The sequence below is a fragment of the Platichthys flesus genome, chromosome 13, assembly GCF_949316205.1.
Source record: "Platichthys flesus chromosome 13, fPlaFle2.1, whole genome shotgun sequence".
NCBI lineage: Eukaryota > Metazoa > Chordata > Actinopteri > Pleuronectiformes > Pleuronectidae > Platichthys > Platichthys flesus.
The window spans coordinates 24,631,764-24,654,105 of NC_084957.1; the positions used below are offsets into that span (position 1 = coordinate 24,631,764).

The window sequence follows — 22,342 nt, forward strand, 5'->3', positions numbered from 1 at the left end:
CTCGCGTCAAGCGCAAGAAATAGACTTGACGCCGAAACGATCGCTGCACGGCGCGAGGCAGCCTGGCGCAGCGTGGTGCTTCAGCCTCCGGTGTGACCCGCACAAAGTTTTAACATGGGAGTGGATGGGAGCCAGCTGTTATTTAAGGCTTGGTGCTGCGCTGAAGGGTCGCTTCTGCATCGCTTCAGCGTCCGGTGTGAACCCGGCGTTAGTAAATAACTCACAATGCGTTGCTTAACATACGTCACATACTACGTTGCTATTATTGGTTGTAGGTCTATCCAATTGAGCGAAGAGGAATTGTATTTCCTGGTCAGTTGAAACACGCCCCATAATCACAGCCCAATGGAGCGGTCTCAGACTCACATTCTGACTAGAATTGTGAGTCTGACAACGTCAGGCTAAAAAGTTAATATTTGTGTTGTCAAATTTCACAATGACCCGGAAATTCTGTCTCTTCTGTTATCTTATACTGTATGAATGCAATCAAAGATACAGAGAAAAATCACACTCTTTCTGATTGAGCCATCTATGAATGGCTCAATCAGAAAGAGTGTGATTTTGGCAAAAAAATTGGCACGCCCCGCGCCCGCAAACATTCAGCATCCTTAGGGGCTAAGCCCCCCCTTCTTTCAATCCTAGAAACGCCCCTGATAACAGGGAAGGAGGAGCTTCTTCTCAGGAACTCTCCCTCTCATCTCTTTTACCTCTGATATTTGAGACGACTATTCCCAGGAGGCTTAATTATCATAGGCCAAATGAATGATTACGAAGCATCTGTACCAGTGATGTGCTAACAAGTTCTCACACAGACACACGTGGTTAAACACTTTGCTGCATTGTGAAATATAATTTTATTTATGTAATATATGTTTATTTTTTAGGAGAAGTTCACACAGGTGGATATTTTGATTCTTATGACAGCTGCTGTGTGTCATGACCTCGATCACCCCGGATTCAACAACACGTAAGACAAACTAACACAAACACATGCATACTCAGAATTCTCACCCTACATTGTCACTATTTATTTTCTTTGTTATAAATAATTTGTTCCTGCTTTACATCATTCCTTCCTTCCTCCTCAGTCCTCACTCCACTCTACTTTTCTGTAGAATTAGACTTTATTAAACATGAGCAAACAAGTCACATTTACGCTGGCAGTTAATTTTGTAGTTGAAGCCTAATTCTTGTTTTGCTCTTTCCATCTCATCCCAACATTTGTTCCAGGTACCAGGTCAATGCCAGAACAGAGTTAGCCGTTCGCTACAATGACATCTCCCCGCTGGAAAATCATCACTGTGCTGTAGCCTTCCAGATCTTCTCTCAGTCTGATTGCAACATCTTTTCCAACTTCGACTCAGAGGCATTCAAACAGATACGACAGGTAAGTATGTGTGCTTCTGTGTGTTTGTGTATGTGTGTGCATGATGAGCTGTTTCACCTTGTGCTTTGTTTCAGGGAACCATCACACTGATCCTGGCCACAGACATGGCGCGTCATGGTGAGATCCTTGATTCCTTCAAGCAGAAAGTCAACAACTTTGACTACTCAGATGAGGAGCACGTCACCTGTGTAAGGACACTTTGATTTACAAACAACTCAAAGGCTGCTGTGTTGTCACCGACATTTTTTAAAGATGTTATGTTGCACCAGCATCATCACAACATGGACAAACTATAATTAATGACATAAAGATTATTGATGATTGTTAACAACAGTCTGCATGAGAAAGTCCTATAAGTGATAAAATAACATTAAACGGGTTAATTTATTTGTGTTGCACAAATTGTGGTCAACAATGACATCAGCTGATTTTGAGGTTTTTCTCCCTGTTCTTCTAATGATTAGGTTATATCTCATTATATGTTGAAGTTTTTACTAGTGTACAATTTGAAGGAAATGTATTGTGTACCGGTACATTCACATTTTACATGAACATGCTCTTTTATTCCTGAATATACTATTATAATTTAAATACTTAAATTACTGCCCATTGTTTGCTTTTCTGGTATTCCCTGATCATTAAGTGTGTAAAGCGTTTTATGTGGGTCAGGGACAGCCAGTGGGCAGAGGCAGTATGTTTTTGACTGTCCATACGTACACACGGATCTGTTAATCCAATTTTTAAAATGTTCAGTTGGACTCAAGGATGTACTGATTAGAGTTTGGTCATGGTCATAGGGACATCACAAACCCCTATTTTTTATGTTGAACGTGTAATCTTTAGAACGCCTTGAGAGACTACTTAATTTTGGGAAGTCAAAGTTCATATTCAAGATTATGATGTCTTTGGCCTCTTGAACATATTTCAAATCTGCATTAAATCAATTTCTTTAGATTTTGATCAGTTGTCACTTTGACTCCATGAGCAACTGATTTGATTTCAGTGGTGAAAGGTAAAGATCACTGTGACCTTATTTGACTTAGAAAATAATCAGAACCAGAATCTGAATCTTAAACTTGAATTAATCCTTTGAAACTGTGAGTTTTCATCAAACGCCATGTTAGTGGAATGGTATCGAATTTGAACAAGTCGCTATATCACACAAAATTGCTGTAACTTAAGTGTACATCGTTCAATCTCCTTTAAACTACATTTGTGTAACAACAGCCCTGAACAGATCCATATGTCAATATTGACTCGTCGTCACAGCGCCATGTGCTGGTGACAGGAAGTGAAATGTTTTATTCTTTAATGCATGGCTCCTTGCTGCTTTACAATATACAGCTCAAATAAGCTCAGACAAGTCATTAGACCTGCATGGTCAGAATTGTGACATTTTCTCAAACCATGTAAACATTGAAGTTCATCCTTTGCCAAAGTCAAATCAGCCCGAAAATGTTGTCACATGATCAGAGTCCCCGCCTGAACAGCACCATTTGTTAATATTATCTCAGGGTTATAGCGCCACCTACTGATCAGCATAACTGAAGTTGTTGTAGCTCCACTGTAGATTGTCCTGGCCCCAAATTACTCACGTTTCATCAGATCCGCGACCTGAACAGATCTATTAGACTGTAAGTATAGACTAGGGGTAGGCAACCTTTACTATCAAAAGAGCCATTTTGCCCCCTCTTCCCCCAAATAAAATTTGTCCGGAGCCGCACAACATATCTGATAACACAGCTTATAAAGTTTTATATATAGTTATACTGTTTATATAAGAACTATAGTTTTTTGCATTTATGAAATTATAGAACGACAATAAAGAAAACAGTTGACATTTTATTGTAAGAAAAAAATACAGGGGCATGTGTAGGCCGATTTTGAAATATATCAAGAACATAACTATGCAGGCCATTTTGAGTCCTCCCCATATTTGTGGTAAATGTATAAAATAAGAAGACATAAATAAAACATTTAACTGCAGCCTAATAGCTTAAAAAGACTAAACATAAATTATGATGAAGCATGTTTCAGTTTGCTGTCATCCATAGTATTAGCCTTCAGTGATATGATTTCTGTGTCTGAACATCACTGCAAATCTTCTCTATATCAGGGCTGTAAGATGTGACTCTGATCTTCACACAGGACGGCAGGCTGTCATCTGTTAGGCAGGAGCGATACTTGGATTTTATGTAGTTAATGCTTGAGAAAACCTGCTCGCATAAGTATGTTGACCCAAAGATGGACAGGACTCCAAATGCATACTTCTTCATGTTCATATAAGTGTCGGGAATGGCATTCCATGTTTCGAACACAAGTTTGTCTGTCTCTGGGAGATTATCAATATCGCTCAATTTGTGCTCTTGAGCTAGAATGGCCTTCTGACGGGTGACATTTTCGAGACCAGCTGTCAGGCTTTTGAACTTGGACACCCATAAGTCGTTATCAGCTATGTTGGCCAGTTAAATTTCCAGATCTGGTATGCTTACTCCTGTGAATGCGGACATGTTCAGCAGGAATGGGTCGATGCCCAGGGGTGTAACAGGGAAGGATAATGTGTTTATTTCCTTTCTGAACTCTCTGAATCTTTCCCCAAATGCAGTTTGCAATGCAAACTGTAAATACTCTCAATTTATGTGATCACCTTCTTCTTTGAACTTTCCCAGGGAGGGGAAGTGAGAGAGCGTACCTCTTTGTATATCTATGGCAAACACTGTCATCTTGCGCTCAAACGCCAAAACATCCTCCAGCATCTGGAGGGCCGTTCTTCCCTTTCCCTGGAGGCTATAGTTCCTCATGTTTAAGTGACTTTTCATATCCACCATGAAGTGTAACTTTTCCAGCCAATCTAGATTTTCCAGTTCGGGATAGGTGAGGCCTTTGCTTTCCAGGAGGGCTTTCACATGTTCCAGACAAGCAGCAAACCGTTTCAGCACATCTTCCCTTGACAGCCACCTGACTTTGTTATGCATCAGTAGATCTGAATATGTGCTGTCGACTTCATCTAACAATGAACAGAATTGTCGGTGGTTTAACCCTTTTGCCATTATTGTGTTCACTATCTGAATAGCAAGGTTCATCACCTACATACATTCGGGGGGAAATGTTTGTGCGCACAGTGCTTCTTTTTGCAAGATACAGTGAAACGTCAGCAGCTTTCATTCTAGCGACTTCTGTAAGTAAAGTCACAAACTTTACTACTAGGTGCCCCATCAGCATCCACTGACACCATGTGAGTGGTTTTTATTTCTTTGGCTTTTAAACAATTCACAATAGCCTCACAAATGTCCTCCCCCCGTGTTTGGCCTTTAAGTGGTATCAACTCAATGATTTTTTCCTGCGCCCCATGAGTTCACATATCTGCATAACAGCTCTGTCTGTTCAATATCGTTTACATAACTTGACTCATCACAAGCTATTGAGTAGGCTTGAGCTGAATTGATGTCCTCAGTTTGCTGTCTGGTGATGTTTGCCATTTGGATGGCCCTATCCTTGACCGTCTTTGCAGAGAGAGAGAGACATATCTCACATTTTCTGAATAATTTCACGTTTGTTTTTGAAGTCCGAAAATAGATGCTCTGATATTTTAATGAACGATTCTTTCATGTATTCTCCATCTGTGAACTTCTTTCCACGCCTTGCTATCTCACGGGCGACCACAAAACTAGCAGCAGAAGTTGAATTTACAGATTTGGTCCACCTCTTGAAAGCATCAGCTTCGAACTTAACAAAGCTGATTCGTTAAGTTCACCATTCGCGGAAAAAATGTGCAACATGGACAACACTACAAGGAGCCACTGCAGAGGGGCCAAAGAGCCGCATGCGGCTCCGGAGCCGCGAGTTGCTTACCCCTGGTATAGATAGTGTTAGTGCCACCGCAGAGCTATTTCGCTCGGTCCCCGACCGCCCTCTCCCAAGGCTGCATCCGGTCCCGAGTTACCTAGTGATCGGGCCCGCTCGCTGCTGCTTCGCAGTCCTAGTTAGGGCCCGCTGAGCACCAACAGTGCCAAGGCCCTATCAAAATTGAAATTGAAATGATGAATCATGAATGGCGTGGCAAAATGGCTCAACAGCACCATCAAAGGAAAAGCCTAGACAAACAAATAAGTTTCTTGAAACATTGTGAAAATTCAATTTCGCATTTAGGATTTAGTGGCTATTTTGGCTGTTTTCCACATGTTGAATTTGGTCCATATTCGTTCTTCTAAATCTACCGTGATTTCCGCGTATTATGGGGCATGTAACCGGAAACTAGACTCCGGACGGGATGTAGTAAGCAGACCAATCGCAACCCTTGTGGGCTGCGTGAGGCTCGCTTCACTTTGTCGTATAGTTCGAAAAATTGGCGGACGCACGCAAGCCGCAAGAGGGCACGCGAGGGGTTGTGTTGCGTGTCTGTCATGCATGCGTGAGTACGTAAAACCCGACTATAAATCGGCCTTCAGTACGTGGATGATGGAGTTGTCTGTCCACCAGTGTTGAGGAAGCAGGTGTTCACAACGTCCGCAGTGGACAACATCGACCACAACCCAACAGCGACTACAGCTCAAACTTCCTTCCATGGTACCAGTTTGTCTCTGTTCCAACACCCAAGCCCTGAACATCCTGGTTTCATCCGGACGATTCTTACAGTATTAACGTTTTTTATTATCATTTTCGATTTTGTTTCCGTCCGGAATAACATGATCCAAACGCTAAGTACCTTAAAGCAAAATAGGTATATCTAATGTTTGTACTGTGTAAATAAAGTATTAGGAGTATTGTTTGATGTGTTATGTGGTTATTTTATATAAAGCATTTTCTAACATTTATCGTATTATAATGCTAGTGAAAGAAAAAAAAATTACATTCAGAATGCAAGAAAACATGAATGGCACGTCAGGCAGATTTGTTAAGTAGACCCTAGGGAACCACCATGCCAAATTAGGTGCTTGTATCAAATTTTTCACAAATTTTCTACTATCTGCCCCACTTAAGGAAAAGCCATGTGAGTGAATGACAAGAGAGTTGGTGTACAGAGAGAGGAGAAGGAGAGATGCTCTCCAAATTACCCGGTAATTGCGAATGTTGTCGAGGTAGGATGAGAGCAGGGAGAGAGCAGAGGCTGAGACCAGCAACAGGCAGCAAGGATGTTTAATGGTGGTGGCTGAGCTTCTCTACCTTGTGGACTCTCTTCATGCTCAGGATTACATATTTGGCAATAATGCAAAGTAAATATGCCTGTGCATCTACTAGGTGTTAATGTTATGCGTGTTGGTGTGATGTGGTAATGCGACTCGAATACCTGGCTTATCCTTGTGCTTGCAAAGGTATCAGTTCAGTTCATGTACATGCAACCGGAAGGCAACTATTTACACAGGATGTTCTCCACTCTAACATTAACAAAAAACATTGTAGACAAGGAGCCCATTACAACAGACTGAGAGAATTTTTGAACATTCTCATACAGTAAATCTGTTCACCATGAGGAGAGTACAGCCCAACTCATTCCACAGATACTCCCTCTCCAAGCAGTACCCAAGGTCAGGTTATAGATAAAGGGCCAATTAGCAGTACATGAGTCTACGCTCATGGACTTTCATACCTAATTTAGATTCCCACACAGAGAGGCACAAATTCCAATTATTTTGCGTATAACATCAGTGGTTAGACGTAAAGGTTAGGTATGCATGCTTACGTGGATGGGTGATGCAAGGTAAGGGATATAAATTGGGATGCTGTGGGAGACATCTTCAGACTTAGGGGTGAAAATTGCTCATATTACTCTGTTAGCGTTGGTATATTGTTCCAGCTTCTGGTCTCCTTGATGCATCAAGTCTACATTAAATTGTTTTGCATAAGACAAAAAATGTTTTATCACACAGTCCATATGTCAATTATTTGGCAGCATATCGAATGATTTGTAAAAATGATATTAGTGACTTTTATTCCTCTTTGACACTCAAAGGTGTTTTGAAATTATAAAAATATATATGTTATTGTGCTTTAACCTTATATTACAGTCAAATGCCTTTCATAGTGTGCGCTGTTTTCATGAAATGTAAAATGCCCTGGATGTACCAGGGACAGTGATGATGAGGCTTGGGATTTTCCAATATGCAAACCTTTTACATCAAGAGTAAAACCATACACAGCACTAGAGCAGGGTTATTCAACTAAAATTTAAAGAGGTCCAGTTATAGAAAATGTCTTGAAGCAAAGGTCCGGAAGATCATAATGTCTAACTATTTAGTATGATATATATAATTAAACAGCTTAGTAGTTGTATCAACATCTGCATGTACTCAATACCTGTCAAATCAAATGAATGAAATACGATTCCCAAACTTTTTAACAATATTTATTGTCACATAACATAGAACTGAACATATATGTATGATTGCAGATATGTATAATGTTCTCTCATTAACTAAATAAAAGTAGGGCTACATTTCAAAATAATAGAAACTAGATAAAATTGTGAAAATTATGAAAGTTCAAATAAAGGGGTTAACTTCATAAACATTTTTTTTTTATATATTTTTGTTTATTGGAAGTAGTTTCACGAGATACAACAATATAACAGGGAATACTTCCATCTTACATTTTTTCCCATCTTTTTATCCCTCCCTCATTCCCATCCCCAGCACCCATAACAAACCTATAAACACGAAAAAACAAACAAATATAAAAATACATAAATAAATAAATAAAATAAAATAAAATAAATAATTAAAGGGGAAGGGTGAATTGTTATTAAAAATAAAATAAATGGGGGGGAGGGGGAGGCTCAGTCATCACCATAACTCAGAGATGTCAAAGACTCAATATGACTTAAGAGAGGTCTCCAAGTCTTTTCAAATGAATTTAAGGAACCATTCAGGGAAAATCTAAGCTTTTCAAGACTCATGAACAGTAAAACTTCTTCAACCCACCTACTGTGAGATGGGGGTTGAGGGTGTTTCCATTTAAAGAGTATAAGGCGTCTGGCCAACAGGGTGGTAAAGGCAAGGACATTCTGTATAACTCTAGAGCAGTGGTTCTCAAACTTTTTCTGTCATGCCCCACTTATGAGCGAGAATATTTGTAATGCCCCACCCGCTCCCTGCCCTAACAAAATTATTAAAAAATAGGCCAAGATATACTTGCGTATTTTAAATAACATACACATTAACTTCACATCACTTTCAGGAATTTTTGCTAACCAATTACAACTTTTTTTTGTGACATTTGTCACTACTTTGCCACATCAATCTGTGTGCTTCTTACAAAAAATAGTGCAATACCTTTGTCACGTTTAACTTGTGTACTTAAATAGCATGTACATGAACAATAACTTCACATCACTTTCAGGAATTTCTGATAAGCAATTAAAACTTTTTGTGACATTCTTCACTACATTCCTCCATCAGTCCGTGCTATTTCTAATATGGAGAAAAAATGTATTAAATTACAATCACTTTGTTTCCAAGATGATAAAGTTCAACCAAAAATAACACATGCAGAAACAACTCACTATGTAAGAACTCAAGTCTTGTCAACTGTATCAGTGGCTGCAATGAGACTGTTTTACACTGCACAATTTGTCAAAACGGGGTTTTAAGCTTGATAATGCCACTCTTAAATCATTTTCAATATTGAGCCGAGATCTGTACTTTGATTTAAGTGAGGCCACAGCAGAAAAGCCCATCTCACAGAGATAGGATGTGGCAAAGGGAAGCAGAATCCTCCTAACCCTCTGAGTGGATGCTCCTTCATTCCTCCACGCCAATCCAGAATTCACTCAGTGTCTTTGCTGTAAACCTCAGCCTCAGGCTGGAGTCAGATGTCATCTCAATGAACTGTTCCTCTTCAGTTCACACCGGACGCGGAAGCGCCTCGCCGCGCGAGCGCCATTTCTGTTACTCAATTGTGCCGTTCACATCGCACCGATGGTTTCGGCGTCAAGTCTTCCGGCGTGAACAGCCAGGCGGCTGTGCGCTAGAGAACTGCGCTGAGCGCCTCGCTGAGTGCCGCGCATAGCGGGGTGGGGCGCTGGACCGGGAGGGGGAAATGTGATGCCGGGTTCCAACCATACACAGAAGCGCGGTGCTCCGCGCTGAGAGCCGCGCTGAGGGCCGCGCTGAGGGCCGCGCTGAGCGCCGCGCGCTTCCGTGTATGGTTGGAACCCGGCATCACATTTCCCTCTCCCGGTCCCGCGCCCCACCTGATATGCCTTCACGCCCCACCGGTGGGGCGGGCCCCACAGTTTGAGAATCACTGCTCTAGAGGCAAAAGGCTGTAGGGGGGCCCCAAACAAAGCCAAGAGAGGTTGAGGAGAGATGGTAGTGTTATATGCTGTGCTAAGTGTTTTAAAGATTTCAGACCAGAATGTGGCAAGCCCGGTTAAGGACCAGAACATATGAGAATGATCTGCTGGGGATTGTTTGCACCTGTTACAGGAGTCAGTTATATTGGGATAAATTCGAGATAGCCGCAAGTTAGTGTACTGAACTTTGTGCACTACTTAACATTGTAGGAGGCCATGCCATGCACAGATTGAAGAGGAATGAACCAACCCTAATACTTGTTCCCAATAATCATCAGGTAGTGTGACTCCAAGCTCTTGCTCCCAAGAATACTTGGGGCCTGATGCTGGGCTATCGAGAGAAGAGTTGATAAGGCTGTAAATGCTAGAAATTAGTCGCTTTTGTCCGGGATCAAGAGCCAGTATTGAATCAATCAATGTTTCTGGAGGACGACTGGGGAATTTGGGGTTCTGATTCTGAACAAAATGCCTTGTCTGAAAAAAACGAAATAGATGGGAATTAGGCAGGTCAAATTTTCTTGAGAGCTCTAAAAACGACATAAAAGTCCCTTGGTTGTAAAGGTCCTTAAATTTTGTTATCCCTTTGTTGAACCACGTCCGAAAGGTCAAGTCAGTGCAAGAAGGCGGAAATAGGTGATTGTTAGTAATTGGAGAGAGGTCTGAGCCCCTATGAAGGCCTAGGTTCTTCCTCATTTGAATCCAGATTCTAGTTAGTTACCACTGGATTGGAGGTAAAGTTGGGGGCAGTTAGAGGGAGCTGGGAGCAAACCAGGGAATGAAGAGAGAGCTTGGAAGATGCAAGTTCCATATCCACCCACACAGGGCACTGGTCATCTGCTGTGTTATTAATCCAGTATAAAAGTTTATAAATATTACAGGACCAGTAATAGTGTCGGAAATTGGGCAAAGCTAAGCCACCAAGAGCCTTCGGGAGCTGTAGCACTGACTTTCTGATACGTGGATTTTTATTGCTCCAGAGGAAAGAACCTATTAGTTGGTCGAGCGAGCTAAAAAAGGACTTTTTAATAAGGACAGGGATATGTGAAAAAAGATATAAAAACTTCGGTAAAACAACCATCTTAACCAAATTAACTCGACCCACAAGGGATAGTGGAAGACCAGACCATCTGACAAAATCTAGTTTACATTTCTCAACTAGAGGAGAGAAATTTTTAGAGAAAAGATGACTCATTGAATCAGTAATATGCACCCCCAGATATTTAAATCCACCTGTAGCATGTTTGAAAGGGAATAAGGACTGAGGTATATTTTTTGACGCACAATTAATGGGAAGAACTTCACTCTTGTGGATATTAAGTTTATAACCTGAATAGGACCCAAATTTGTCAAAGATATCTAGAACCACAGGGAGAGAGGCAGCTGGATTAGACATGTATAAGAGGAGGTCATCGGCATACAACGATAATTTGTGAACTTTCCCAGCTCTGATGATGCCCTCAAACCCATCCTCCTGGCGTAGCCAGATGGCCAGAGGTTCAATAGCTATGGCAAATAGGAGGGGGGAAAGAGGGCAGCCCTGTCTGGTTCCTCGATAAAGGGGAAATGGAACAGACTGGAGTCCGTTTGTGTGGACAGAGGCAACTGGGCTGGCATAAAGCAATTTAATCCAAGATATAAATTCCAGATTGAAACCAAATTTCTGCAAAACAAAAAAAAGGAAGCTCCACTCCACCCTGTCGAAGGCCTTCTCTGCGTCCAGTGAAATAACCACTTCCGGAACGCCGGAACCAGGAGAACCAATGATATTTAAAAGCCTCCTTGTGTTATGAAACGAGTGCCTACCAAGCATGAAACCCGTTTGATCGGTTGATATTATACATGACAGGACCCGTTGTAGGTGTTGGGCTAAGATCTTTGACAGGATTTTTAAATCAACATTCAACAGAGAAATGGGCCTATAGCTACCACACAAAAGAGGGTCCTTATCACTCTTAAGCAGAAGAGAAATAGTGGCCTCCGACAGGGTAGGAGGCAGTCGGCCCTCAACAAAGGACTCATTATACATTCTCTGGAGGACAGGTGCAATGACGGCAGAGAATAACTTAAAAAACTCAACCGTGAACCCATCAGGGCCCGGAGTTTTACCATTCTGGAGTGACATAATTGCTTCCTGAACCTCTCTGGTAGAGACTGGACTCCCCAGCTCCCTACCCAAATCTTCATTTATTTTAGGGAAAACAATCTTATCAAGTGAGTTAACTCCATCCCAAACAGTCGGAGGACATTGGGAGGAATAGAGGTTAGAGTAGAGAAGAACAAAATGATTTATTAATTTCTGTGGGGTCTGAGGTGACTTCACCTGACGCAGACTTAATCTGAGGGATCAACCTGGATAGTGTAGCTGTGCGCGCCTGATGTGCTAGTAGTCTTCCCGCTTTATCCCCAGCCCACGCATAAACGCCTTGAAGGCCTCCCATAGAATACGTCTAGATATCTCTGGAGAATCATTAGTATCAAAGAACAAGGAGATCTGAGTGTGAAGAAAATCTTTAAAGGAGGTTTGGGCTAGCAGAGAAGAGTTAAGTCTCCACTGCCTGGAGGGAGGGACAAGACTAGGAAAGCCAATATCCACCGATACAGGGGCGTGGTCTGAGATAACAATACTATGGTACTCACAAGAGTGGATCTCTGATAAAAAATAATTATCCAAAAGAAAAAAGTCTATCCGAGAATATGAATGATGAACATGTGAAAAAAAAGAATAAGCTTTGTCCGAATGGGAAGTAGCCCTCCATGGGTCAAATAAGCCTAAACTGATTTTATGTGTGTCAAGGACTTTAGCTGACTTGGATAGCGCCTGAGGACTAGAGGAAGACCTGTCTAGGGAGGGGTCCTGAATTAAATTGAAATCGCCTCCAATAATTAAGTAGTGATCATCAACTTTAGGGAGGGAGGAGAAAAAACTTGAAATAAATTTATCATCATCCCATGTCGGTGCATAATTACAGGCCATGACCACAGGCGTGCCACATAGTCTACCAGAAATAATTACAAATCGACCATTGGAGTCTTCAATGGAGTTTGACAATTCAAACGGAACATTTTTGTTTATATGGATAGCCGCACCTCTCGCCCTTACTGGGAATTTAGAGTGAAATACATCCCTTATCCAAGGCCGCTTGATACTCTTAACATCAGAAGTGCAGAGGTGAGTTTCTTGTAAAAAGAAAATATCACCTCCAAGTTGCTTTAAATGAGTCATTACCTTATTACGTTTAATAGGCTGGTTGACACCCTTCAGATTCCAGGAGATAACACGAAGCTTCTTACCGTGAGTCATCATGACATAAAAAATGAGGAGCTATGATTCTCCCAGGCCTGACGTGACCACTGAGCCAAAGGAAAAGGGGGAAAACAAAACAGAAACACACAACCAGAACAAACCAACAACAAAAAAAAAACCCTAAAAGAATCCCTCCACAACCCTCCCACCCCACAATCCCTTATACAAACCAGATGCCACCACATCTTCAATCCCGACAGGATAACACTTTCAGCTTCCATAACCCTCTCTTGTTCAAGAGGTCATCCCGTTGAATATATAACACATACACCACGTTTTGAAAGAACAACATGTTTACAGAAGACTAAATTAAATTTTATTCCTCACCTCACATTTAACTAAAGTAGACAGGCCGTCTATAAGTTTGAAAAAAGCAACGCCTGTTATAAGATAATTGTGAGCACTTCAGAGGCACATCAGCCAGACTAAGGTCTCATCAAAACCAACTTAACATGTTTACCATCATAATCAGAACAAAAAATATGTTGATAACATAACATATGGCATCCACACTGTACATTTGTAAGTAAACTGAGTCCACAACAAGGCAAAGCAAAGTACGAAAATCCACATCGCTCCTGCAGTACGATAAGGGCAGACTGTAAACACAGCTCACGTGCCTACCCGTTTCCATGGTTACCATGACGCTGGTTGAAGAAGTCCGCAGGGCAGCGAGTCCACAGGGCTGGAGCACACAGTATCATCAACACAGCTGGGGGTGAAACTCACCAATGTGGGCAGCAGCCAGGAATATCCTGATGTGTTTTACTTTCTGTCCATCACCCGCTCCTTGTAAAATGCGTGCGCGTCCTCCGGAGCCTCGAAAGTGAACACCTCATCCTCATATGATACTTGCAGGCGAGCAGGAAAGAGAAGCCTGAACTTCACGCCTTTCTGGTAGAGGGCTTGCTTGATTTTGTTGAAAGCGGCTCGCTTCTTCGCAGTGATAGTGCTGACATCTGGGTACACCCGCAACGCTGTTTCGCGGCACTTAAGCTCGTGTTGTCTGGCCCAACGAAGCACTTTCTCCCTCTCCTGAAAACGATGAAAGCATATGACAAAGGGCCTGGGTCTGCCTCCCGGTCCGGGTTTAGGAGCTAGGGAGCGGTGCGCTCTCTCGAGCTCTGGAGGTTTGGAAAGGACGTCGGGGCCGAGGTTTTCCATCAGCAGATTAGACACGAACTCGATCGGGTCCTGGCCCTTTTCACTGCCCTCAGGAATATTAATAATCCTGAGGTTGACTCTACGGGACCTGTTTTCCAGATCGTCGAGGCGGTCTTGAAGAGACTTGTTCTGGGCCTGCAGTATCTTCACTGTGTTCTCCGCGCCCGTTATGCGCTCAAAGTTGTCCCCGGCCAGGGACTCTGTAGCGGCGAGGCGACCATTAAAGTGATTCACCGTCTCACGAAGTGCGTCCACTGAAGTCTGTGAGGGTTTAACGGACTCCTGGATTAACACAGACATGTCTTCCCGAAGCGAGACTCGTTGCTTCTCTAGTTCAGAAACCAGCTGGCTCATTGAAAAAATGTCCGGTGCGTCTTCGACGAGACCAGGTTTGCTGCTAGCATCAGGGCTCGTGGATGCGAGACCTCTTTCGAGCGGCTTTCTCCTACATCGTCACCACCGGAAGTCCATAAAAATTAAATAAAGGGAGCAAACGCTTGTATTTCACTTTTTCTGTTTCACATCTTGACTCAAAAGTCTCAAAGAATTTAACAGATAATTCTTCCCCTCCTAATTTCCCACACTATTTTCGTGTTTCACTCCCTTTCTCCGTCTCACTCCTGTTTCTCTCCTTTTCTCCATTCCTGTTTCTCTCACTTACTCTGTCTCACTCCTCCATTTCTCTCCTTTTCTCCACTCCTGTTTCTCTCCCTTTCTCCGTCTTACTTCTCAGTTTCTCTCCCTTTTTCCATCTCACACCTCTGTTTCTCTCCCTTTCTCCAGCTCACTCTTCGGTTTCTCTCCCTTTCTCCCTCTCACTCCTCTATTTCTCAACTTTCTCCAGCTCAGTTGTCTGTATCTTTTCTCTACCTGTATCGCTATCTTTCTCTTTTTTTCTACTGTCTTTTTTGTGTTACTTGCCTCTAGCTCTGTCATCTGTCTGCACTGTAGAGTCGCAAAAAACTAATAAGTGCTTTAAGTAATTGCCATTTAAGTGCTACTAAATTGTTTCAAAATGTATTCAAGGTGTAGTCGGAAAAGGAGGGAGTAACAATAGTCTAGGCTTGAGATGACCAGGGCCTAAACCAGACCTGCACCGCCTTCTGAGTGAGAAGGGGGCGTATTCTCCTGATGTTGTACAGCATGAATCTACAGGATTGTGTTGTTAGAGTAATGTTGGCAGTAGGAGAGAGTTGGCTGTCGAGTGTCACGCCCAGGTTCCTAGCAGAATGACAGAGCAGAGAGAGTTAGTGTACAGAGAGAAGAGGAGGGGACCCATGACGGAACCTTGAGAGACCAGTAGTGAGAGGACAAGGTTCAGACACGGATCCTCTACAAGTTACCCATTAAGTGCGGTCATTGAGGTAGGAAGAGAGCAGGGAGAGAGTGGAGCCTGAGACATCCAGGTCCTGAAGAGAGGAATTAAGGATCTGGTGGTTCACTGTGTCAAATGCAGCAGAGCGATCTAGAAGGATAAGGACAGAGAAGAGAGAGACTGCGTATCTCACTTCACCATTGGATGAAATCAAAGATCTTTGAAACTCTTGATTGGCTGGTAGATCTGTTGCTATTGGTCACCCTCGATCATTATAATACACAAGTGGACAAAACCCTCCCACACAATAATAATAATAAATAAAATAGTTATTATTACTAATAATTTAAATACAAATATACATTTCTAGTCAGCCTATACTAAAAGCACTGCAGTTACTGAAGACTACATATATCCATGTGATACTTGATGTTATATCTTGTTAATATTGTAGAGGAAAAAAAAACATTTACAAGGTACATGTTGAGTCGAAGCTTAATTTACATACAGCACAAATATTGTACAAACACAACTGGCCTAGCAAGTGAAAAACTTATCAGGTGAAGCTTGAAATGTCTCTCTGCCGCCTCTGGGTCATAAGTTATTTTTTGGACTCTGTCCGAATCTGCTCCAGTGTGTAGACGTCTGTGGTGTGTAGTTGTGAGATCCAGTGTAGCTTCCAGTCTTCGTTGAAGTGCGGCACTAAGTTCGGTGAGCTCCTGGCTGTTGAAGGATGGATTCATGTCATATGTCCTGCTGTTATCAGCTGTTAACACAATCAGTACAATCTAATCATCTATACAATAACTTGTGATCAGTGCTGATGTTTATTGTTAAAGTGTAAAGGGAGCACAGGTAAGAGGGAAGGGAGGTGGAAACAGACTCTGGCACATACAGGTCGACCTGACCTTTAATGAGCGTCTGTTCTGATCCTGGAGCAGAGCTGGTTATGCAGAGGCAGCACATCGCTATGAACGGAGCAGAAAACATATATCGATTACGTTATGTCTCTGCCTCGATGCCAGGTCGCTCACTTCCGCAAGACAGGCAGCTGTCCTGGCCGCGGATGCTCAACCACAGCTTCCCTACTTTGTTGTGCCCCGCCCACAGTCTGTATCTCATAATAATGACTTAGCATCTCATAACTCATAATAATGAGATAATATCTCATTATCTCAAAGCATAGCTTTTAAAGGGAACAGGCACTCAGAAGAGGTCAATCTGAGGAGGGCTGTTTTAGACAGGGTAAAAAGGGTGCTGTTTTAAATTATCCTTGTGGTATTTTGACCAAAATATGTTTCAAACATTTCATGAAGACACCAAGGAACCTCAACTTGTGGTAAAATGGGCATAATATGTCCCCAAGAACAAACTTTTAATTTTTAGCAGATAGTACATATTTAAACATACACTAGTTCTACTCAAGCACTAGATGCTCTCTTTTTCTTTTAGAAACTTTCTTGCTAATCCAACAATTAGCTTGGTAGTTAGCAATGGCGTCTCTCTGTGCCTTAGCTCTAACCGTAATTTGGGATATTGTGCGCTAGTCTTTTCCGATTCAACCCCTCCACACTGGGCCTGTGACTTTGATTTCCAACTCAGTCATCCTCTCCTCCAGGGGAAACAGTGTGGAGTTGACTTTGTCAGGCGTGTGGGTTTATCCTAAATATGAGAAGAGCCGGACTGATCGAATTCAAGTATTTATTGAGAGGCAATGAAAGTTGAACAACATAGCCATGGACAATTATCACAGCCTAAGCTAAATCAGTTAGCAATAGGAAGTCAATAATAGCCTCAAACAGAAGGGGTTTGATATAATCATAACAGTAGATTTAATGTGATTGGTTCTAAGATATTGGAGGAGAGTCAATCTCCGCAATTTTCGGACGACACCACCCTCATTGGGCTCTTCTCTGATGGGGATGAGTCTGCCTACAGGTGGGAGATTGACCATCTGGTGACCTGGTGTGATCTGAACAACCTGGAGCTCAATGCTCTGAAAACAGTGGAGATGGCTGTGGACTTTAGAAGGAACCCAGCCCCACCCACCCCCATCACCCTGAGAGACTCCCCAGTCGTCACTGCGGAGTCCTTCTGCTTCCTGGGCACCATCATCTCCCAGGGCCTCAAGAGGAGCTTAACATCAGCTCCATCACCAAAAGAGGTCAACAGAGGATTTACTTCCTGCGGCAGTTGAAGAAGTTCAACCTGCCAAAGTCAATGATGGTAAAGTTCTACACCTGCATCATCGAGTCCATCCTCACCTCCTCCATCTCCAACGAAAAAGACAGGCTGCAGAGTATCCTCCGCTCTGCTGAGAAGGTTGAGATTGGCTGCAATCTGCCATCTCTACAGGACCTGTTTGCCTCTAGGACCCTAAGGCATGCAGGCAAGATTGTGGCCGATCCCTCCCACCCGGTCATAAACTCTTTGAGGTTCTTTCCTCCGGCAGGAGGCTGCGGTCCATCAGGACCAAAACCTCATGCCACAAGACCAGCATATTGCAATTTGACACTGTTCTTCTGTTTGCATTTTGCATTTCACTTTACTTATTATATCTTGTATGTTTTGTATATTTTTATTTTATATATTGTTTTTTATATGTATATTGTATTTATTGTGTTTTTATGTTCATTGTTTGCACCAATAACCAGATCAAATTCCAGGTAGGTGTCAACCTACTTGACAATAAACACCTTCTGATTCTGATTCTGATTTATCGAACCACGCATGGTCTCTTCAGGAATGGACGTATTCACGAGCTGAGTGGGATGTTTTCAGAGTAAAACTTCTCTTATTACCTTTTCACTTTTGAAGCAGCGGTAATAACAGTTTTTAAATTGCAATCAATATAGATTGAGTGTGTAACTGAGGACCAGTTTATTCTTTCTGGTAATGTAATTACATGATTCTTGCTGTTCTGGGTTTGTACCCTCATATTTAAATGCACTTATTATAAGTCGCTTTGGTTAAAATAATTTTTAATGGAATACTGAAAAAGTTTAATAACAACATAAGGACAGTTGAAGTCCAAATTATTCGAGTCAACACCTTAGTATGCCTTGGATATGTGTTTATGGAGCCGAGATTTTTTCAGTAATTTGGGAGGACAAATGTTTGGGATTTTGTCAAGTGGTGACACTCTCTCAATTCCAACTGATTGTCTTGGATGAGCTTGACAGCATTGCAATGTTAACAATGTATCATCAGATTTACCCTCAAAATTGTATCACTGATTACACTCATTATAGCATACCTACGTATATAAGGTAAATCTATTCAAGGTACAATTTATGATTCTTTAATTACACTAACACTGATGTATCTATAGGGGAGATTTCCTTAAAAGGGAGTTAGTACCTTTTTTAATAAAGAGTTCACTCAGTCGTGTAGCCTCTGCATCATTAAGTGAAACTATCCTAATTTGCATTTATAAAGATCACAGTTTTGGCATTTACATGTGACAGCCTCCACTAGACCTAGGAGCAGAGGGGCCAACTGCCCCGCTTGTAAAACTGCCTGAAACTGGAACCCCACGTCAACTGCCTGCAGAGTCCTGTGAACAGTCGTTACCCTTAACTTTCACAGAAATTTAGAAGGGCATTAACCAACAAACAATATTTTTTCATGCATTGGGAGGAAGCAAGCAGGAAAAATAATCTCCTGTTCAGAGCAGACAGGAGTTATTACATTTTCCAATCATCCCTCAGCCAAGACAAGGTTGCCCAAATTGTGAAGAAGATTGAAGATATCTTTTTAGAAAAATTCAAGGTTGATCTTGATATTTTGGGTTGGATTCTTGACTTTTTATGAGGTATGTCTCAGTTGTGGGCCTGGTGACAAGATGCCGCACCTTTTATCCTTTTATCCTATGCCACATAGGTCAAGAGGCTTGACAATTTGAGTTCTGTGTCATATGGAGGAACCATGCTGGGCAGGCCTAATTCAGAAATGTCTGTCCCATTGAATAGTGCATGTGATCGACTTAGCTTGTGTGGATCCCCTTTAAGGTTTGTGGCACATTCTACAAGGGGAATGGTGTCAGACAGAGGGTGAAAGGAAACGCTGTATGGTCACACTAATAATTAATTTTATGAACATGTGAAGCTGTTCTTGTCGAGACTAAAGTTAAAATATGGCCCTATAAATAGCCGATGTGCACTTTAAGTACATAGTGTTAATACTAATATTGGTGATATTCTGCACTTTGCTTCCATATCATAAGTTCAATTTAATATTAACATTTATGTACCTTTAGCAAGCATTTTAATTATCAATGCTGGAGTTTTATTTGTAACAGTACTTTCACACTGTGTTAATAATATTTGTACATAACCTAAGGTTCTGAGTACCCCCCTCCTCTATATTTACTGCAGACACTTTTACTGCAAGGTACAGGAATTCTCTTTTACTGCCTGTCCTCTGGCAAACCTGCCAATAAAGCATTCAAAATCACAGATACAGAAATTTACAGAAATAACATGTTATTATTTATCAACACATGCAAAGTTTATCATTCCTCATTAAATGAATTCTTTCATATTAGCCCAGCAGCAGTGGTATTCATATTCTAGGGTAGCAAGTCAGTACACTTAAACTTAAAAGGCATTCCTTCTCACTATACCAGGTTATGAACTATGATTTTCGGTGTTTTATTTTTGTTAACAGTGGGGTCAATGAGTTTACTCTCTCAGACCCATTGTAATGACTCTATTCATGGTGACCTATGTCCTCTTACACTGTGCTCTATTCAGCTGAAGATGGTGCTTATCAAATGCTGCGACATCTCCAATGAGGTGCGGCCCATGGAGGTGGCTGAGCCATGGGTTGACTGCCTGTTGGAGGAGTACTTCATGCAGGTGAGTCAACTAAAATGGGCAATTTTTTGTCAAATTTTTCCATTTTTATGCATACAGCAATGCCACTAGTTGTCATTGTTTCCTATTTTTTCTTTAATTTTCATTGTAAAAAGTACGGAACCTCATTTCTGCCGATGAAAGAAATGGGTTTCTTTTGATAGTATCAAAAATTGTATGTCATAATTATGAGAAAATATTCGAAATGATTATAGAAAGTCTTATTTATGAGATTACTCATATATGACTTAAAAAGTCAAAATTATAAGATAAAAATTCAAATTTCCCTTACTGTTGTTAAGGGCAGAGGATTGTTCAGCCCTAGGAAAGAAATTGTGATTTATGAATATGGTCGCGATGAACAGATTGATCAATTGACAGGGGTCATAATTATAAGATGTAAAGTCATAATTATGAGATAAAGCAAGAATAATGAGATAAAAGTCATAATTATGAGAAACAAAGTAGAAATTATAACATACAGAGTGGAAATTAGGGGATATTAAGTCATTATTGAGAGAGAAAGTCATAGTTATGAGAGAAAAAGTTACAAATTATGAAACAAAGTCTTATAAGATAAAAGGTTTATGAAATACTTTTATATTACGGTTGAAGGGGCCGCCCTTTTGCTGGAATTATCCTCTTCAGTTTAACATGAAAATAGACTGCAAGTACATCTAGGCCTACTTTAAACGTGGCTTTACAACAGATGAAATACATATTCCATAAAATGGATAAGGGGGCCATAATCAGGAGGATCTAGCAACTGTTATTTACAATATGTTGATTGAACCTCAATGATCAATGTGTTAGGATTATTCTTCATTAAGCGTAGCACCATTCATTGCTGTGTCTTTGGGCATTCAATAAATTTGGCTGTCAGAAAAATAATAATATTAAATAATAACTTCAATTGACATTGAAGCTACCTCGGGGCACCACCCTTCAAAGGAAGTGGAAAAGATAGCGTCATGAAATTACTAACTACAAATATGGAAATCTGATTAATAATTTAATAAAAACTTTTGCCAAAATTACCAAGTCAGCAAACCTGAAGGATATGGAGCTCTTGACACTGTAGAGTTAGGTCAAATTCACACAATTTACTGACAAAAGCATGTATGTTAAAGAATGTTCAGTTTGGGTAGATGTGTGTGAGGTTTTGGAGCCAAGTTATAGAAAGTTGTTAATTGCATGCAAAGAAAGACCCTGTGTCTGTGAATAGCATTATTCTAAAATAACAAACATTAGCTTTAATTACTAATTACCAAATACCACAACAACACAAATCAAACATGTAAAACATTACATGAATATAATTCACCTGCACCTGCGCCTTAGCAGTCTGCTTTAGGAAGGCCTTCTTGGAGGGTCAGAAGAGCTTTTGTAGGGAGAATGTTTCCCTGGCTGGAATGGGAATCCCTCTCCTCCAGGAGATGTTAAGTAAGGGTGAGAGATACCCATTTCTTCTAGAGGGAGCTGGTGATTCATCAAGGCCAATTTATGCTTCTCCGTTTTGACGGACACGGACAGATAGGACCGCCTTCTTTGCCGTGGAACATCCTCTCCGGGCTCCGCGGAGTGCTTTTCGCACAGCTTTGATTTGTCTAACTACACGTCGGCATGGCGGAGAGCCTACGGATAGTCATTGTCCGCTAACGACACCACCCACTGTTCTGGCGCCCAATTGTTTTCAGCAATGGAGAACTATGAATCAAAAAGTGTCCGTCCGATCCGTCTGTCCGTAGCAAACTCGGAGAAGCATAAATTAGCCTTTAGCCCGGTGACCTCATGGGTCTTCGGGCACACAGTGACGAATAGTGGTTGAAAGTTGTGTCCAGGGGCAGGTTTAACACCTAGATGTGAAGACCACCGGATAATGAGTTGTGTAAGCTCGACCTTTGTCTTAAAGGGGACATATTATGCCCATTTTACCACAAGTTGAAATGGTTCCTTGGGGTCTTAATGAAACGTCTTCAACATATTTTGGCAAAAATACCACAAGGATCATTTAAAACAGCACCCT

The 22,342-nt window shown here is 41.5% G+C and overlaps 1 protein-coding gene across 6 annotated transcripts in view; it reads left to right on the top strand.

The window, feature by feature from the left end:
- The window catches only part of pde9aa (phosphodiesterase 9aa), a 108,497-nt gene that overhangs the window by 79,876 nt on the left and 6,279 nt on the right, over positions 1 to 22,342 (top strand). For 5 of the 6 annotated variants that reach the window (XM_062402443.1, XM_062402446.1, XM_062402447.1 and 2 more), the window contains 4 exons: positions 885 to 967; positions 1,231 to 1,387; positions 1,462 to 1,575; positions 20,215 to 20,319. In XM_062402443.1, coding sequence (XP_062258427.1) covers positions 885 to 967; positions 1,231 to 1,387; positions 1,462 to 1,575; positions 20,215 to 20,319 — 459 coding nt within the window. The remainder of the gene's footprint in view (positions 1 to 884; positions 968 to 1,230; positions 1,388 to 1,461; positions 1,576 to 20,214; positions 20,320 to 22,342) is intronic. The other variant, XM_062402445.1, reaches the window with a different exon arrangement.